General features: G+C 42.5%; 1 protein-coding gene across 11 annotated transcripts in view; it reads left to right on the top strand.

Moving 5' to 3' along the window:
- cadpsb (Ca2+-dependent activator protein for secretion b) overlaps positions 1-20,474 on the top strand; it is a 73,168-nt gene that overhangs the window by 43,430 nt on the left and 9,264 nt on the right. The window contains exons 12-24 of one of the 11 annotated variants that reach the window (XM_078794924.1): positions 345-356; positions 5,966-6,102; positions 6,176-6,363; positions 8,053-8,154; positions 8,239-8,302; positions 8,717-8,840; positions 10,057-10,125; positions 10,943-10,975; positions 12,492-12,598; positions 14,128-14,157; positions 16,361-16,517; positions 17,380-17,521; positions 18,223-18,384. In XM_078794924.1, coding sequence (XP_078651050.1) covers positions 345-356; positions 5,966-6,102; positions 6,176-6,363; positions 8,053-8,154; positions 8,239-8,302; positions 8,717-8,840; positions 10,057-10,125; positions 10,943-10,975; positions 12,492-12,598; positions 14,128-14,157; positions 16,361-16,517; positions 17,380-17,521; positions 18,223-18,384 — 1,327 coding nt within the window. The remainder of the gene's footprint in view (positions 1-344; positions 357-5,965; positions 6,103-6,175; positions 6,364-8,052; positions 8,155-8,238; positions 8,303-8,716; positions 8,841-10,056; positions 10,126-10,942; positions 10,976-12,491; positions 12,599-14,127; positions 14,158-16,360; positions 16,518-17,379; positions 17,522-18,222; positions 18,385-20,474) is intronic. The other 10 variants (XM_078794917.1, XM_078794919.1, XM_078794918.1 and 7 more) reach the window with 10 other exon arrangements.

The raw sequence follows: 20,474 nt of genomic DNA, 5'->3' as shown, positions 1-20,474 counted from the left end.
TGACGGGGATGGTAAACTCTCTCCTCCTCTATCTCTGTCTTCCTCGTTCTTTCTTCAATTCGCCTCGGCGTCTGCTGTCACACGTCCTCACATGTACTCACACGCCACGGGGTCTCGTGTCGGTATCGGTTGTTGTTTTTGTTGTTCTTGTTGTTGTTGTTGTTGTTGTTATTTTCTTCTTCTCAGTTGTGTTTTCTTCTTCATGCTTTGCCTGTCTACCCTTCTTCAGTAATGCCGCCAAAGCTGCTCCGTCAGTCAGGGTCTCTCGTGATTGCTCTCCTCCAGCCTTGTTGCTAGTCTTTATGTTATTCTGGTTTGTCCCTTCTTACCCTGCTGTCTTCTAGCTGGACTCAAGGGTAAGTGCTTCCCTGTAGCCGGCACAGCTCAGATAATCCCCGACGATTATCTGACAAATGCAACGCTCCTTCTCTCTGCCTCTGTTTCTCTCTCTCTCTTCTTCTAGCTCTTCCTTCTTCTTCTCCTTCTCCTGCTCCTTCTTCACGTCTCGCTTCATGTCTTTAGATCTTAGTTCAGAACTTTTTTTGTTCTTCTTTTTTTGACAACCTCCACTTGAGGATCAAATTAGACGCATCCATTCGTGCCAGTATAGGATGCATGTCTTTATTCTCAGAATTATTTGGCTTAGTATTTGGTTAAAGTGGATATTAGAGTTGTTCCTGCATAATTGCCTTCTCTCTTTGCTCACATTGGTGACCTGATCCCTCAAGAGTAAAGCAATATGATAACACGGAAGACAGATTGGCTTGGAATATTAAATATACACATGCATTATTAATATGGTGTCCAAGAGCTGGAAACAAATCTTTAATGTTAGCTCTACAGAACATATGGAATTCATTTTATGTAAGGATGCGAGTGGAGTAGGGGTGTAACGGTACATGGATTCATCATTGGGTTTTTCCGGATGGGACATTTGCTACGGCACGGATGCGTACTGAGTTCCCAAGCGAGTTCACATTAAGCGAGGGACTGAACGCTGAAACTGCCTCTTGATGCAGTCACGAATCTACTTGGGGAAAAAAATTCAGTGCGGCCCAAAATATCCTTTCCTTTCTTGATATTTGTTCCCGATTGTGCATCAACATCAACTGCCACACAACAGTGTGGGTCGAGGCTCATTTGCACATAAAAAAAATACCATTAAAGGAAATTTCTGTTATTAAAGCATTAACTGTGACAGCGCTAGTCAAAACAAAAAAAAGGGAAAGGCGGGACCGAGTTTCAAAAAGTGTCCAATAACACCAGAAAAAACTGCCAGATTTGTCGCTAGTTGCGCTTTTGAAAAACAGAATCTGAAGCAGCTAAATTGGCAAAATTATTCCTTCATGCTACGTTTTCTTATTCTCTGTTAGACAAGGTGCATTGGAGGTGCGTTAAGGAGCAGAGTTCCAATGCCATCGACTGTCCGGACAAGCTACGTTCATTATCAATTTGGGTCGTATGAATACCGACCTGCAACGTTACCTGCTAGTAGTGGTGTCACAACACACTCATGAAAAGAGACGATCCACATGAGTGGGTGTACGAGACAAGACTCGATTACTTTTGACATTAAAATAAAATAAAATAATTTCACTTCTACATTCGTCTGCACAATGTACTTATACTGCTAGCAGCCCCACCACTAGTATGGCTGACAAAAGGGCTCACTCCGTTCATGCCGTTGTTCTACGGAACAAGCAAATAGAAAAACTGATTACGATTACGGCGTACCGTTACACCCCCAGAATGGAGTCAGTGTTCGGCTTACGCTGCTTTACTGCAGAGGGCTCAATTTGCTTGTTTATGATTTGCTTGTCAAGAGTTGGCAAATATGTATGCGGAGTATTCTGAATGCCAAAGACAAGGAGTAGCTAATGCCGCCCCTTCTTACGATGAAATACTCCGGAACTCCCCCTCCCTCGCCCCTTTTCTCCCCCCCCCCTCCTGCTGCAGTAGATGGGCCTGTAGGTGTGGAAGCAAGGCCGGTGGTCCACCTGCAGATAATGATTTGGACTGCCCGTTAATTTGCCTGAATAGGACAACACTTGTGTCATGTCTCCATGAGTTTTCTATCAAGACAAAAGGTTCCATCCATTACCCCCGCTCCCGCCTTCCCCCATTCCCCCAGAGAATGATACAGTTCTGCCTATGTCTACTGTACAGCTTCATGCTATCTACCCATGCACCAAACTGCTACCCTCTTAGAGTTCTTTGGTAGTGACTTGCCTGTTAGTCTGCTCTGTAGATGACCATGAACACACCGCAACACATTCAAGTATTGTCAACTTGCAAATGCGTAGAGAGAGAAAGAGAATTCCAAGAACCAAAAAGTACGGGATTGCAATGAAACATCATCAAATCTGAAAGCGGGACTGCAGATGTGCATGACGTTTTTTGTTAAAGCTCCATGAAAAAGTCACACGTTTTTTTTTTCTCCAAGCATGTGCTTCTATTCTTGTTCTTACGACTGTAACCTGTGCCCACCCACTCATCATGTCCTCACTGATTCTCGACAAAGGAGACACAGCCCAGACACCTCTCGTCACACTCTCTCATCAGTCTAACACCTTCTTGGTAACTTGGCCACCAGTCCCTCCTCACCTTTCCTCCAAAACCTCGTCTTATTGTCCACGTCTTGGTTGTCTTTTCAAAACGTCTGTCATCTCCAGTCCATGCGTCCTCTTCTCTCGCATTTTGTCCTTCAACGCTTTTACTCGCCTCTCAGCGGTTCCTCCTCAGATTGGAGCTAACTGTAACCTTCTGTGGATTCCCTGGTTTAGAGAGCATCTCTGAATGCCACATTGCACCCCCTTTCCCCCCCTCCCTCCCCACCACGCACCCCTTCAGAGGTTGACAGATGTCGCTTGTGCTCTGTCCAGGCCCCCGCACTTCCTAAAATCAGGCCTCTGCATTCCGCCACACTTCCCCCGTCCGCACCCATCATCACCTTGTCTGAGTGTCACAAACATGACACCTGTCACTCACACAGAGGACATGAACGCATCACCTATCTACACTCACCGGCCGCTTCATTGGGTATACCTGCACAGTCCAAAGCAAAGAGCTCACTCCAACATTCTACAATCACTCTTGGACTGCTGACCTCCTCCAAGGCCAAATGTGATGATACACACCCGCTGCATGCGTCTGGATTTTGTTGTGAAGATCCATAATAGGTAGCTTTATTGTCATTGTAACAAGAACAGAATACAAGATGATTGACTAAGGACTGAAATCAATAATTAAGTCATGTATTTATTGATTTTAAATTGAAGTAGCAGAGTGATAATTTAGAACTACTATAAGAATGAAGACTTTTTGACAATGCTGGTAGTATCGATATTTCATCAATACATACATGTAACAAAAAGAATGTGACATAAATGAATAGGGTAAATAATAATAATAAACGATAACACATATAGTCCAATATAGTCGATAAAAACAAATAGTCATCTACGCTGAGAGAGAAGCACCTACAACACCTTTTGTCTTACATATTTTATATTATATATATTAACACTGGTCCAAGTTTATGGTCCAACCGAACCGCACCAGAGTTCACTTGCAAGTGGACCGAGGCCCATCTCTCAAGCGGTCTCAATCCACTTGTTTGGTGATGGTGGCGTGCACACTTCCCGAAAGGAACCGTACTAAGACAGCAAGCACATCAGAGATCCTTTCAACCAAGTATTACCCTTAGAGAAGTACATTAGTAAACGAGTCAGTTGTTATGTTTTTCTTGGCCCATGCGGCACCTCTTAATGGAGTTTTAGCAGCTCTTGCATAATTATTAATATGTAAAACATTTATTCTATGCCGAACACACACACACACACACACTTGGAAGTAATAATGTTTAATTGCATCACACTAAGAGGGATTTCCAATATTGTGCCCTTCTCTTGTAGCTAATTAAACTGGCCAAAGTAATTAGAAAGAGCTCTCAATATGAAGCAATGCAGCCGTACAACCACTGCAAACTATAATCACATAATAGACATTTCGCTCGGTGAATACAGCGGACATCATCGTTATCTTTGTGAAGGCAAAAGGTTTGATAAATACGCCGCTGATCAAAATGTTAAGACCAGTTGAAAAATGGAATGTACAGTTTGTGATGAAATGGGAGTGAGATCAAAACTATTTTCAGTAAGCAACTTATTGCAAAGAAGCATTAAAGTTCATTAAGATTATACGTAGCTTTTAAAAGAAAAAAAATCTCGGATTGTTGAGCTGCATCAGCAAAGCCTCTCGCAGCGCACCATTGCTGCTGAGGTTGAATGCAGTAATTTTAAACTTCTTAAAAGTCTTATGGAACTCAGACATCAAGTGGAAGACCACTGCCTGTCCATCAAGACACCTGACCATCCAGGTTGTTACTGGTGCCGAGTGCAGTCCAGTAACCATCAGACGCCATCTGGAAGACATCATATGACCACATTTTGTAGTCTGGAAGATTATTATTTCTATTTTAGGGGGATTATTTTTTTGTTTTTATTATGTTTATTATTATTATGTTTATTTTTTTAAGCTATCATGACTCCCATTTCGTCCAACAGTGCAAGATGGAAATTTTCACAAATCTTCAACTGGTCTTAAAATTGTGGTCAGGAGTGTACTACACACATACAGTTAGGGATATTGGACTTTTGGGTGAAATTCCAGGATGAAAGCTAAAGTGTATTATAATCTTTTTCCAGGTGAAATTAATTTAACCTTCTACAGCAGGGGTGGGCAAATATTTTGACTCGTGGGCCGCATTGAGTTAACAAATTTGTCCGCGGGGCGAGAACATATATTTAAACACACACACTATTTCATGCTCATAATTTTCCTTGAATTATTTGTCTAATTTTATCTGTAAAAGTGTTATACTACTATGTTCTCATGTCCTGTTTTTCAGGAGCACTTTCAACATCAGAACACATCAAACTATGTCATTTAATTTGACAGTTTTGTTGTTTTTTTACTAAATAAGACATCCGACTTGGAAGTCATGTTACCAGTTTGTATGTTAAAAGTCGAAATACTTAGAAAGCAACTGGCGGGGCGGATTCAAACGCTTGGTGGGCCGCATGTGGCCCCCGGGCTGTAGTTTGCCCACACCTATTCTACAGTATAAACCTTTGAGTACACATGACCGACTCTTCGACTCATCTCTGAATGTTGCCGTTTAGCAAGAAGTACTGAAGAATAGAACGGCTTCACCTGTGAATTCAGGTCAATTCAAGGTCAAATTAGCTTAAAGGTTATTAAGTTAAACCTCTGTCAGGTTTTGTATGATTTTGTTGAAAATCTTTGCTACAAATGTAACTTTTTGCGCCTGTTTGCCACGTACGGTACTGTAACGTAAAAGTGCCCAAACAAAGCACACGATGCGTTTTAGCTTCATCCTGAAATATCACCTCAACATTAAATAACCGTAACTTTTGCTGAGTCGTGCGGATTGTGCAGGTGTACCTAAGTTGCAATGAAGGGATGTACTACTACTCAGTCATCACCCATGTTCATTGCAGTTTTTCTCAAGTTGTCATAAAAAAAAAAACCCCAAAGGAGATTAATGGCAAAACTACAACACTTTTCCAATTATCCATGCAGTTGCCATGTTTTCCGTAGCACACGAATATGGCATTGAGAGGAAGAAACATGATTTAAGGCCGCCCTGCAATGCATCAAGGACTGTGACACTGCAAAGACACGTGCATGCACATACAACAGAAGCGCCTGCTGCACCGATACGTCAGATCTCTTTATGCTGTCTGACACAATGCAAGTTGACAATGTGAGCTGTTAATGTTTATAATTTGCCCTTAAAAGAACCCCTACCCCCTTCACCAAAAAAAAAAAAATGAATAAAATATTCCCTGATGTTTGTGTGTGCTGACAAAAGACTCAGCGTGCGCTTCACTCACGACATTTTCTGAACCGTGTGCTTCTCCCTGTGCTGTTGGCTGGATAGATGCTGACAGAGCTCAGAAACATGGCATGGATGAGTTTATCTCCGCTAACCCCTGTAGCTTTGACCACGCCTCGCTTTTTGAGATGGTGCAGCGGCTCACGTTGGACCACAGGCTCAACGACACCTTCTGCTGTTTGGTGAGCTCCTCGCCGTATCCGCTTTCTTCGTGCCAGGGCGGGATTCTGACGTTTTCATTGTTGTGCCACGCAGGGATGGTTCAGTCCGGGTCAGGTGTTCGTCCTGGACGAGTACTGTGCCAGGAACGGCGTCCGAGGTTGCCACAGACATTTGTGCTACCTGCGTGACCTGCTGGAGAGGGCGGAGAGCGGCGCCATTATCGACCCGACTCTTCTGCACTACAGCTTTGCGTTTTGTGCCTCCCACGTGCATGGGAACAGGTGTGCACAAACCTGTTTTTACGATGATGTTCCGCTCTAAAGGTGCACAATATTTTCCAAGCAAACAGTTCATACGGGAATTTTCAGGATAGAATAAGGAAAAGAATCAGCGCATCATCCATGGATTGTTTTGTCTTATTTTTATGTTGTTTGATTTTGAATGTTATACTTTTTATGTTGCTTTATGCAATGATTGTGTTTACAGGACTGTAATATGTTTTTGCAGGCTATTTTTAGGCAGTCTAACACTTCTCATGAGTGGCCGAGGTGCCCCCCCCCCCCAAAAAAAAAAACAAACGGCTTTACCGGAACATGTTTTGTGGAGGAACTAATCAGTTATTCATTCATTCATTCATTGATTTTCTACCGCTTTTCCTCACAAGGGTTGCGGGGGCTGCTGGAACCTATCCCAGAATTGGTGGTCAGCCAATCACAGGGCACAGGACAAACAACCATTCACACTCACATTCATACCTATGAACAATTTGGAGTCGCTAATTAACCTAGCATGTTTTTGGAATGTGGGAGGAAACCGGAGTACCCGGAGAAAACCCACGCATGCACGGGGAGAACATGCAAACTCCATACAGAGATGGCCGAGGGCGGAATTGAACCCTGGCTCTCCTACTAATCAGTTAATATGGTTAAAAAAAATAGATCTTCTTTATTTTTGTCAAGCCGCCACCTTATACGATACAAGTCAACAGTTTGGACAGATTTTATCATCTTATGAGAAATATGTGTCCATACCTTTGACTGGTATTAATATGTACAGTATACGCATATTGTACATAAGCATGTGGATACTGATACTGTATGTATGACTCTATATTCATATATACATTGGTGTCTCGGTTTTTGTTATTACCGTCATTTCAAAAGACTATTGAGCATATCCACCACATTTAACTTGTACTAATAATTTACACACACTATAAACCTTGCAAATTTATTTAAGATTTGTTGATTGCTGTTAGTATTTTGCCCATCATCCACAATCCTTATGTGAGACATGAAAGCACATTTTTTTCTAGTTGGATATAAAAACAGCTAAAAAGAGGCTGCTCATTAATGGGACACACCTATTCCGCCAAAAACGCAGTTATTGAAACACCCCTGAAAAACCCCAACCATGTTTTATGGTTGTCTATCCATGTGGTGAAGTGTCACACAAGTAATGTCGTGTACACCAACCTGTTGCTGTTCGCTAAAACTAGCCTGCAAAAAACTAAAATAAATGACAGTCCCATAAATACAATCTGTGTCATGCTTTAATTTTGTGTTATTAACCATTTGCATATGTCCACATGTTTTTTTTTTCTTTGTGTTTTTTTCTTTCTTGTCCTCTGTTGCCGTAGTCTCTTACTGTCCTTATTATTCATCCTCCCATGCGTCCATTAAAGTCAGAGAGGGCCGCAATTACTGGGGGCCGCTGGGCTACGAGGCCCTAACGAGCCCTAACAGCTCCCAGGGGCCAAATCCTGACACTGGCTCTAAACGAGCGCACCTCATATTCAAGTTTAGAAAAAGAAAGGATTCCAAAGTCTGTCAAGATGCCAACAGGTGAGACGTGGTGTTACCTGAACTCAGTAAGCTCTTGTCCAGAACAAGTCAGCCACACAACTGTGTGTGTGTGTGTGTGTTTTGTGTGTATTGTTATTTTCATGTGTGTTTGTGTGATCCCCACAGGCCGGACGGGCTGAGCACGGTCAAAGTGGACGAGAAGGAGCGATTTGAAGACATCAAGGAACGGTTGCGTGTGATTTTGGAAAACCAGATTGTAAATTTCAGGTGATGCACACTCTGTTTTAAAATCGGTTGTGTATTCGGTCCTGTACTAACCCCCCCTCCTCCTCTCCTCATCCTCCCATGCAGATATTGCTTCCCCTTTGGGCGTCCTGAAGGTGCACTGAAGGCTACTTTATCTCTGCTGGAAAGGGTTTGTAAATATTAAAAATACACATTAATGCATGATATCATTTAGCAGACTGGATGATGCTGTGTAGGAAATAAACCTTGTACTTCGGTACAAGGTGCATTATTAAAACAAAAAAACCAAAAAAACCCTAAACTATGTTATGGAAAGCAGGAAGTGAACAAATGTAATAGTTACTGATTGCAAAAGTACCAGATGGATGGGTAGGATTTAATAAGCTGTGCTTCTTCCTACTTCTTTTGGACATGTGGAACTGTGAACTGATTATGGGATGCACTCAATTGTAATCTGATGCATTTTCAAATGAAATAAAACCATTACCATTACCATTACCATTACCATTACCATTACCATTACCAAACCTGGATCTCCAAAGTGACTGACATTATGCTTATCTTGAAATGTGACCCACCCCAGGTCCTGATGAAGGACATCGTGACCCCAGTCCCTCCAGAAGAAGTCAAAGGAGTAATCCGCAAATGTTTGGAGCAAGCCGCTCACCTCAACTACCAGCGGATTAAAGACTACGCTAAAATCGAAGGTAAATAAAATACCTGTTCTGAGCGAATGATGATGGTAAAATGTGTACGTGTTCCAGTTAACGCCTCTATTGAACTTGCTCGATTCTTACTTGATTCCACATACGGAAATGCCCAAGTTTTTTAGTGTTGTCTGTGCATATGCGTGTTTTAGATTTATTTTTCACGTTCCTCTAACAAACAAAAACACTGCATTGAAAACGCTTGGAATTTCTTCGGCGATAAGATAAGAAAAGACACTAAAAAGATGGAGACACTTGTCTTGCTGTATCTTTGTCCCAAATGGTGTCACTCACTTTCCAGTTCAATAACTCTATCCTTTGTTTCAGGCCTGCTTTAGCTCTGTGCTGTTCTGTAGCTCAGGTTGTGTAGAGGTGTGTATGTATGTATGTGTGTGTGTGTGTGTGTGTGTATGAGAGTAAAAATGCATTCAACTCCAACAACAAGTCGAAAAAAAAAAAAGCCCTGAGAGCTGTCAGTGCTGATCTCTCGTCATGCCCAGACGTCTGGACTGAGTCACGACTCCCAAAGGATGCACACCATCACAGCCTCTAGAAACTCCTCTAACCTTCCCTTAACACCCCCGCCTTGAGATACCAGCAGCTCTCTTGTCAGCTCTGCCTCCCCGCTGTCCTCCCTGTCGACTCCGCTTACCTTTACCTCTCCTCTCCCACACAGTTGCTTCAAACTGTACTGGGCGACGTGCGGTTAAGTGGCTTCCAAAGCAAAAGGGATGCTGGGATTGATCCCGCCTTCAACTCAGCATCCGTTACCTTGCATGTGCTTTGAGTGGCATATGACCACAATGACGGTGGCGTAGTGTGGGGACGTTTAACCAATCAGTGGGCTTGACGCTGCATTCCGATGCCAGCCAAAAATATAAATAAATGTCATTCAAAGAGCCGCACCCGGCTCCCGAATTGTTGGTTCCCTACCCCCATACTAGGGGGTGCAGTACTCGTTTTGCCCAGCCTGTGGCACCCCATTCTACGCCACTGCACACTGATGCGGTTTAATGCCTTGACAAGAACTGCTTAGGGTGCAAACAAGATACTAAGGAAGCATCCTTACTATCTTCCCTACTGTCCTCGTGAGGCGCCTTCTTTCAAAATGAGCACATTTGACTTCCAGTCTCACCCGGACAGACGTCTTCCCTTTTCAGCTTCCCTCCTCGTCTGACCCCAGCTTCTTGCATGCCTCGATCCTTTTTTTTTGTAGGGAAAAAGAGGGAAATGTATGAGCACCCTGTCTTCTGCTTGGCGTCTCAAGTGATGGATTTAACCATCCGTGAGTACATCCAAAGCCTCCTCTGATCACCTCATCCCCCCCTCCCCGCCCGCTCTGCCTCCCCTCTGTCTTTGCCATGCTTCTGTTTCTTTTATTTTTTTTTATCCGTGGCTTTATGTGTGAGACTGAGTGCCCGGGAAAGAAGGAGTCGGGAGAGGCGAGCAGCACCCTACGATCATTTTTTTAATTCTTATTATTACAAGCATCTGCTTTGGGATGGACATGAATGAGCGGTCTGGTTTGTGAGCTTCTTTCTTTTGGTTTCAATGCACATTCCTTTGACTTGAATGCATTTTTACATTGCTTACATTGATCTCTCCTCCAGTCATGTGGTCTGATCATGTGTCAGTGCTGTGCCGTGGCCAACAGGTAGGCTTGTGACAGCAGGGGGGGGTTAGTCCCGACAGGAGGACGTGATGGGTTCTTTGAGTCGGAGCGCTTTGTCTGTTTGTCCTAACTTGACTCCGTTTGTCCCGTCTTGACGCTGACACATGTTTTGTGCGTCCTGCTGAGCTTTGTCTGTGTGTTAACAAGCGTCTTCTCACTTTTTTGGGGGTCTTTGACAGTTTCCCACAGGCTAACGTGTTCGGCATCTCTGTTTTGATTATGTGTGACATGTGACATGTCTGTTGCCTAGAAACCACACTTCCTGGAGCTGAACTCCGCACATCATCAGAGGGTGATGAAGAACAACTTTAAAGTGCCCCTCCCTCTCCCTCCCACCCCCCCCACCACTGTTAGTGTGGAAGCAACCTAATAAGCGTCTCTAATTCTAAACATCTCTTCATCTTCTCTCTCCTCCTTTTTCGTGCTCAAGTTGAGAAAGGTCAAAAGGATCAAAAGGATCCAGGTGAACTCATGTTTAGCTTCTGGTTTGGACACACATGTGTATACTGTACACATATATACAGTATATATGTGTGTATACATGCAGACACACACATGCACCCTAAATGCTCCAATTAACGCCTATATTCAATTAACCATAAAAAAAAGGCAAATAACCACGTTAGGAATAACAGCTGCGGCTGTAGGCAACCTCATGGTGTACTTACCTCTGCAAGCTAGTTTAAGAAGCATTTGTCTGTCGCGGTACACAATAATTACTAGCTGGCTAGCGACAACGCCACAGGCCACTAGTGAAAGTAACGCTACTTATTAGTGGTTAGTGTGCCTTTCTGTCTTGATATGTAAAATCAATAGAAGTTCCGCTAAGTCTTTACATTTCAAAAATATGGCAAAATACTTATGTATTTATGTTATCATGAATGCACCTGCTACTATATGCTCACAGCATGGACGGACAACCATAAAAATCTTGTTGGGGGGGTTGTAGTGAGTGTTTTAATAGCAGGCTTTGTAGGCGGAATAGGTGTGTCCCGTTAATTGGCTGCCTTTTTGATTTGTTTTTTACATCCTTAGAAGGCACAAAAAAGAAAAACATGTGTGTTTATGTCTCACATAACAAAAAAAAAATTAAATCTGTCAGTTTTTCTTTAATAATATAGCCTTTCTCCAATTTACAGTTTAGGCAAAGACTTGAATTAGAGCATTTAAAGCAGTACATTTGCACATATATTAATGTGCACTTTCCTGTCCTCAAGCACATATTTTATATATGACATCCAAAATATGTACATGTCTGATTAATTTCTATGGACCACATCATCCATAAAATATATTATACAAACAGATAATAAAGATTTTAACATCTTTTTATGGAATGAACACATTCAATAACAATAAAGCAGCCAAGTATTTTAGGTAGTGAGAGCACAGGAAAATGCTAATAATTCATCCATTTGTGTGTTAGAAATCGTATTAAATTGATACAAAATGCTGAAAAATGAGCTCCAGTCTATATCAATAGAAATAATCATAAAATATACTGCATATTCAGGCCATCATTGCACCAATGTTACATGTGTGTGTTACATGTTATGTTACATGTGACCCATCACTGTCGTCCCCTGTTCAAGTGTAATGACATCACCACTCTCTTTACAATGAACAAGCAAATGATTCGGAGCTTTTGCACAACATAAAGATTCGTTTTCTTAACGAACAACCAAAGTAAACAAATAAAGAGACGCTATTTCTGACCTGCAAAAGCTCGAAACAGATGCTTATTCAGTGGAACTTGTTAGTGTGCATGCATGCAGCACTTCCATCTCCATGTCTACTTTCAGTGTCTGATGTCCTGCAGCCCAACATGCACTAAAAAACAGAACCCCCCCTCTTCATGTGCTAAATGTGGCAAAATAATCAGAGCTGTCAGATAATACCCCCCCCCCACACACACACACACTTATATCATGCTCTGTGCTTGACTGACCCCGCTTCCCTCCCTCGTCCTTTTGTCTCAGAGAATGTAGGCCGCTTAGTCACACCTGCCAAGAAGCTGGAGGAAACCATTCGTATGGCCGAGTTAGTCATCGAGGTCCTGCAGCAGAACCAGGAGCACCACGCTGAGGTGAGTGAGCGCCGTCGCTCCTTCTTCTCCAAGCACACTTGCTCTAGTCTCACCAGCTGTTCTATAATTAGTCAGTCAGCTATAAATAAAGCTGCTTTCATCTACAGTTTGCTAAAAAAAAAAAAAAAATCTCCCTTTAAACTAAGAAAATTGATGCCAGGCCCCTCGTTGAGTATCGTGTGCAGTTGTCGTCCATAAATAGCTCACCCTGAGCCTTATATGGAGTTATTTTGCAGGAGGCAGTTATTGACATTATTTCATTATGTGATGCTTCTGTATGCTCCTGGGGTGCGTTCACACTTGTCAGGTTTGGTTCGGTTAAAAGCTGGCAATATCGGCACATGGTAAGGGCGGTGTGTTCTCCAGAGGGGGGGATTAATCAACTCATTCACTACCAAAGACCTATTTTTACATTTTTTTCAACCCGAACGCGCGATCCCAAAGATGTATTTCTACATCTTTTACATTTTTCTTTGCACATGAGGCAAAAAGAGGTGATGACACAACTGCACAATAAAAGAGCTCATGTTTGGTGCAGATTTAAACTGTACACGAGATGGCACAAGTGCATTTTTACAATAGCTCGGCATGCATCAAGCCCAAGTAAGAGCAACAGCTACACAGCAACCAGGAAGTGGAAGAAAACATTAAAATGTGCACGCATGCTCAAGCACACGCACACACACAGTTCTGTTCCAAATGTGCAAATTGTAAATAAATGATTATTTTCACATAAAACAGCATTTGTTGTGTTGTTTATGGCATAGTAGCACTTTGGCATGCTTTCTTTGTAGCACTTTGAGATTTCCGTAATGTAAAGTGCAATATAAATACAATTTATTATTATTATTATTAGTTGTTTATATATTTTGAATAAATATATATGGCTGAATCTGTCCAATTGAAAGTTAAAGTGAAAGCTGTTTTCCCCCCTTTTTTTGTTGATATTTTGCTGAAACAATCATTTCTACTACTGATTGCTAAAGAACAGAAAAAGGTAGAGACAAACTTTCTTTTTCTGATGAAAGATGAGAGTGTAATCTTTTTGGTAGCTACCATGTTTATATAGCCCGAAGATTCTGGTGCCTTGAAAAATCATTCAAAATGATCAAAAATGGCCTCAACGCTCCCCACGGACCTTCGTTTTGATGAAAAAAATATGAAAAGACACTTTTATTATCTCCTTATTTTAACATTATTCAAAGTAAGTCATTCATTCATGAAAAATTCTTAAAAAATAAATAGATATAAAAATGAACATCAAAATAACCTAGTATTTATTGAACCCAGCAGACGTTATGAGTTATGTCACAACAACTATCTTTACTGCAAAGCCTATGGTCACATGACAAAAATCAGGCACCGACTATCATTTGTACATTTGCACCGAAGCACAAGTGTGAACGCAACCTTCGTGGAGAAGGATTCAGCATCACTGCCGACATGTTGAGTAGGCAAATGATGATCCAGTGTGATCCCAGCATGCAGATGAAGCAGATTTATTGTAACTCTTTGAATATGCTTGACAGGCGGCAGTCACAAGTTCTGCGGATCAATCGGTACAGTATTTGGATTTTTTTTTTTTTTACCCTCTCCAGTCCCTTTCACGCACCAACCCTCCCCCACCCCCTTATTGTATGGCATGTGTGCCACTATGGCAAGAAGCGCCTTCTCTGGAGGCTATTATAAAGAGACAGGGAGGGGGGGTGTCGGCAATATAGGCGACCAAGAGGAGCTTGCAAAACATGACTGTGATCATAACGCATGTCCATCGGGCCATAAAGAGGTTTCCTTTCTCTCCCAAGCATGCAGAACCAGTCAAGTATGCTCCATGTGAACCTCCTCTGACTTTGATCCACCATTCTTCTCCATCTGACAGTTAATGTCCACTCTTGTTCAAGCATTACCCCCCCCCCCCCCACTAAGCTTCTCCTTCTCCATCCCCACTTCTATACTGTCTAAAGAAACCCTCAAAAATACAATATTTGTCATCTTCTTGTGTTCTCACTGTGATTGGTGACTGTCCGTGCAGGGAAAAGAGGTACGTAAGAACGCTGAATGGGTCTGTGCATGTCCCCTCTGGACTGATTGCATTGACTAAACACTTCAGAGTGGCTGCTACACTGCCATAGAACACAACACAAGGGTCCGAGCACGCCTGAAAAGCGCTATCCTCAGAGCTTGGTGCTCCTGAACTGCTTGACTATCTTCGACTAACCCGATTCCCCTACAATCTGTTAGCGAATGAGGTGTACAAGAGCTTTGCTTGTCGCTTTGCGTTTTTACTCAAGCAGTCGGTAAGTGGACGTGTAAGTACTGCAATTGCAGGACGTGATCCGGGAAAGCATTTTTTGGTAAGACATTTCTCCTTGTGACAGAAGGGAAGCCTGACCGCTCTAACTAGAGATGCTGTGTGCTGAAGTGAAGGACAACAATGTGCATGCGATGAGTGGCATTCACATTATGTGGGCTATGGGTTTGTTGTATGCGGCTGATGTGAATGGCGGCACCTCTTAGTATCTCTTCTCGTGGAGCTTGGCAGGGCATGCAGGGAGGTTGCACATCTGCATGACGATAAACGAGAAAAAGGCAGCAGACATGCGGTACTGCTTGTACAAGTGCACATATATCAAATAAGTCAAGAAGGACACAACTAAGATGCATCGTGGAAGTGTTTATAAGCATGAAGCTACTGTTTGTGTCAGGGCTTTGTCTTTGTTATTGTCAACAAAAAAGCCTACTTAGTTACATCCGAGCCTCATCCAGTTGTGCTGCATCACATTTCTTTTCGATTATTTTAGTCTTTTTCCGCACCACGGCAAACTACAACCACAACAATACACGCAATGTTATTTTAGTATCTTTTATGTCAGTGATGTGCGATCCGATACTGAGCAGAATTCAGGCCGGTGTTGGCAATATCGAAACAATATCGATACCTTTTGTATCAATGTACTTTTGTACTTTTTGTATCTTTTTGTATTTAATGTCACGTCTCGTCAATGTTTTGTGTCATTATTGACGCCTAGCGACCACTAGTGACGCTATAATCAACCACAAAACAGCGATCATAAATTAAGTCAGTTTTGAAAAGCGGTGCTAGAGTGAGGGAGTGATGTTTGAACCCCGAGGTAGCGAGGGATGACTGTCCGGAACATGGTCGCCACCTTTGAGTATTGTAGTGTTCAAAAACAGGTGCACCGCACCTCAACATTTGGGACAGGAAGGCACGTAGCTGAGAATATCCGCCAGGTACGAGTTACCTCAGGCCGGGTGGACTTCTGTCACCGATATATAGTCCGTCTTATAGTCTGGCACCGAATTCCTCGTCTTTGATTTTAGACTGCCCAGCTCTTAAATTATGTAGAGTGTGGGAAATGGGACATAACGTGGCCGGGAGGGCTTTTTGTCAGCCTGGAGGGGGATGTGTGTGCAGGCACACACGGAGCAAAATGTAGCACAAAGCCACAGCCCATAAAATGGATTATCCCGTGCAGGGCGAACGTAGCAGTACAGGGTGTTAGCGTGTTTAAAGTCACTGCATTAGATCACCGCTTCATTACACTTTTTGCACCACAGCACCACCTGCTGGATCTGGTTGGCGTACCAGCCTACTTACCTCATAAAAGTTGACAATAACAAAAATGCAGAATAAAATGTGAAGTCACATCCAGGATGGTACCTTCGTCTTTGCTTTATTCTCCTCATCAAGTCCCATTTCACCCGCATTTCCCCCCCCTCCCCTTCCCGCTGTCTCTGCAGGCATTCGCGTGGTGGACCGACCTCATGGTGGAGCACGCCGAGAACTTTCTGGCCCTCTACGCCATCGACATGGACGCCGCTCTGGAGATCCAGTCACCCGAGAGCTGGGACAGTTTCCCGCTCTTCCAGCTCCTCAATGACTTCCTCCGGACAGACTGTAAGACTTTGGATCGCTCATTTGACTCTTCTAATTTGTTACATTTGTTCAGTCTAGTAGGCCATGCCTGCCTCTATATGAGTATGACAAGTATAATGTGACCACCAACAGCCGAGTCGCCATATTGTTAATTGTATAGAACAGTAGTTGCCTGCCATCTTGTACAGTTAATAATACAAAGTCAAGTAAGGGCCGCTTGTTTTCACCGAGGGTCTGCAACTATGAAACCATTTCTAATTGCCTCATGATGTTAACTGTTATCATTGTTACTTTGGGTTTGCTTTACCAACAAACTTACACCGCAAGTGCAAATCTGAGAAAAAAACTATTTCATCACTTATAGGATATATTCATTATTTATAATAAATCATAGAAACAATCATTTTAAATTCAATTTGACAAAATAAAAAACTAAAATATTTTGTTTTACTGACTTACTTTGGGCTGCACGGTGGACGAGTGGTTAGCTCGCAGACCTCACAGCTAGGAGACCCGAGTTCAAGCCCACCCTCGGCCATCTCTATGTGGAGTTTGCATGTTTTTGTCCTGGTACTCCAAAACATGCTAGGTTAATTGGCGACTCCAAATTGTCCATAGGTATGAATGTGAGTGTGAATGGTTGTTTGTCTATATGTGCCCTGTGATTGGCTGGCCACCAGTCCAGGGTGGGATAGGCTCCAGCAACCCTGAAAATGAATGAATGAATGAATGACTTACTTTGAATAATGTTAAAATAAGGAGATAATAAAAGAGTCTTTTTTGGGTCGCATAAAATGATACGGGGGGCCAAATATGGGGGCCCCCCCGGGCCTTCTTCTTCACAACCCTTTCTGAGCGTGTCCCTGTCTTTGTTCTCACACAGATCATCTGTGCAACGGCAAATTCCACAAGCACCTTCAGGATCTGTATGCTCCTCTGGTGGTTAGATATGTGGATCTGATGGAGTCCTCCATCGCTCAGTCAATTCACAAGGGCTTTGAGCGAGAGTCCTGGGAGCCTGTAAAGTAAGGAGCCTCTGCCTTTGTATACGATGCTTGGAGCTCAGCTTTCTTCTTTAGTTTTTTTTTTTTTTTTTAAATCCGGGGGGACAGACAGACAGACGGCGGCTGAGCTGAGGATGGGAATTTGGGAGAGCAGCAGTAATTCTCAGCCTGGCTTCCTTCAGCATTAGCGAACAAGGAGAGCGTGGGCCGAATAAATGTTTTTTAGGGTGGGAGGGAGGGAAAGGTTATTTACTGTGGAAATAGTTTCTGACTAATGTATGTGTCTTAGCCATTTCTCTGCAGCACATCGGAGTCAGGCGAATGTTTCTTTTTTTTATTATTATTTATTTTGTGAACTAACCTTCATAATTTGTGCTTCTGACATGTTGCCAGAAACAAAAACGCCTCCAGTCCGTCGCGCTTGTTTATCATTTCTTGTGGCTTTCACACTTTTGCTTTTGTGTTTTGATTATATAAAATGAATGGATAGCAAAAAAAAGTTTTTTTTTTATATTTTGGATACTGTGACATTTGCTTCCTTTTCTATGTGAGTCCAGCTGCAGGTCCTTTCATACAGTGTGCATTTGTTTACATCCGTCCCGCCCTATTTTCAACAATGTTTTACTTTTGAGTGATGAGTGTCACATGGCTTTCTGCAGCTCCCACACCACTGTTACGTTTTTTTTGTTCTTGTTGTTTCTTTTTGTCTGTCTCTTCTGCAGGAGTTTAACAAGTAATCTGCCCAATGTGAATCTACCAAATGTCAACCTCCAAATTCCCAAAGTACCAAATCTGCCAGTTCCAGTAGCGGGACTATCAGTTAACCTTCCACAAATGCCTAGCTTTTCTACCCCGTCCTGGATGGCTGCTATATATGACTCTGAGTGTGTATTCAACTAGTTCAATCTAGCTTTATGGAGCCCAACGGAGAGCGCCTTGGTATGAAGATGGCCTTGTTCAGGATTCTATTGTCAAAGCAGCAGTAAAGAAGAAATTTGCGTTCCTCCAGGACTACCCCTGAAGGTTTCACATGCAGTTTACTTTTAAAACGGTGGTCCGTATAATTTGGCTGCAGTAAACATACCCTGCACACAAAAAGGTTAGTGATATGGGATGAGAAAAAAGGTGGAGCAGTTCATCCCGAACTTAGAAGGTTGGTGGTTTGATCCCCGCTCCCCTCCCACCCAGTCATTGTTTTTGTGGTCCCGGGCAAGACCCCCACCTTGCCTCCATAGGGGCGTGGATTGGCAGCAACGTTTCTGTCCAACTACCCCAGGGCAGCTGTAGCTACAGATATACATTACCACCAGTGGAGTGAATTAATAATATTATTCATATTTATTATTATTAAATTATATATTATTAAATTATCTATGAATGTGAGTGTGAATGGTTGTTTGTCTATATGTGCCCTGTGATTGGCTGGCCACCAGTCCAGGGTGTACCCCGCCTCTCGCCCGTAGACAGCTGGGATAGGCTCCAGCAGCCCCGCGACCCTCGTGAGGAAAAGCGGTAGAAAATGAATGAATGAATGAATTAAATTATATTATTATTATATTACTATATATTATAATAATATAATAATATATTATATTATTCAATATTATTCATAAGAATAATGAATAATGGGTCACACACCACTTGGAAGCATTTTGGGTGCCTTGAAAAGTACTATAAAATGGAATCCATTATTATTTAATTTCATTTTGTTTGACTACGGCCTACTATTAGTCCAAAAATATGCATGTTTTTGCCAATTGTATGTAACATCAACATAAGATTACGTATTTCTAAGCCTAAAAATAGCCAAATGATCGATAATATACATTTGGAAGATGACATGTTTTGATATGTAGTATTCTCCACTGGTCACTAGGTGTCAGTGATGTTCCACTGATGAGACAATAGCCACTGCAGGAAGTACCGCACAATAAGGAACTCTGCCATTCTAGATTATGTTTTAATTATGTATTTTCTTATTATGTCTAGTGTCTAAGTGTAAAAGTGGCTGTAGGGGGTGTCGCATGGCTCTAATAATGTTAAAACCCATTTTTAGTTGGTCGTAAAGAGGATTTAACTGCAAACATATTTAATTCATAAATAAGGAACCCCACTTCGGTCGGGTCTGGAACCGGTTAGAACCCTAACCCTCTAACATCTAAACCCCTAAGTGATGACTGTTTTTTATTATGCCTAAAATAATATTTACTTGATGGAAAAATAGCTTTCAAATCTCTGGAATGAAACAATAATAGAAACCAAAAGGGGTGTCCTGGCAGGTCCAACTATGTCATACACCATAAAGAAGGTGATCCTTGGTGACTTTAGCTCCAACATCAATGCAGTAGCCTCCTGATTACAAGCCAGTGTACCATCCCGATGATTTGAAGCTGATATTTTGATATCATGACATCACATATTGCTGCTTTAAGCTACTTTTTGACTAAAAACTATTTGAATCGTACATTAAAAGTCTTCATGTTCATGCCAAGGACTCTCTGGGAGTAGATGAGATCATTTGTCTCAAGATGCATGCTGGTGAGCTTGAGATGTGATGATGCGGGCCCCCACCCGAGCAAAACCAACCAAAGATCCTGTGTATACTGTATGTTTCTGCATGCAGTATATACATCCTGGATGTTGCCTCGAGGCTCCGGAGTTTTGCAGAAAACCATTTGCAAGTCCAGTTTACAGACAGGAGCCTCGCTGGGAGTGTGACTGGGTGGGACGGGAGGACGGTGGTGGCTGTTTTATCAGCGTCCATCCCAGCAGCACTATCCCAATAGACTCCATTAAAAAAGGTCTGCATGGTTTTGTCTGGTGGTTCTTCCAGGGCCCCACCCACCCCTTTCCCAGCAGCTTGGGGACATGGACGCTGAGAGAGGACATGTGATCAGACATTTGAGAGGCCAATCAGACCAGCGTCTTAGGTGTCCTCCCTCATGCCGCCATTCCCTTTGTGACTAGATGCTGT

This window comes from Doryrhamphus excisus, linkage group LG11 (genome assembly GCF_037039965.1).
Source record: "Doryrhamphus excisus strain RoL-2023G ecotype Guam linkage group LG11, RoL_Dexc_Guam_v1.1, whole genome shotgun sequence".
NCBI lineage: Eukaryota > Metazoa > Chordata > Actinopteri > Syngnathiformes > Syngnathidae > Doryrhamphus > Doryrhamphus excisus.
Note: the sequence above shows the minus strand (reverse complement) of the source record. Positions and strands in the feature narration are given on the sequence as shown.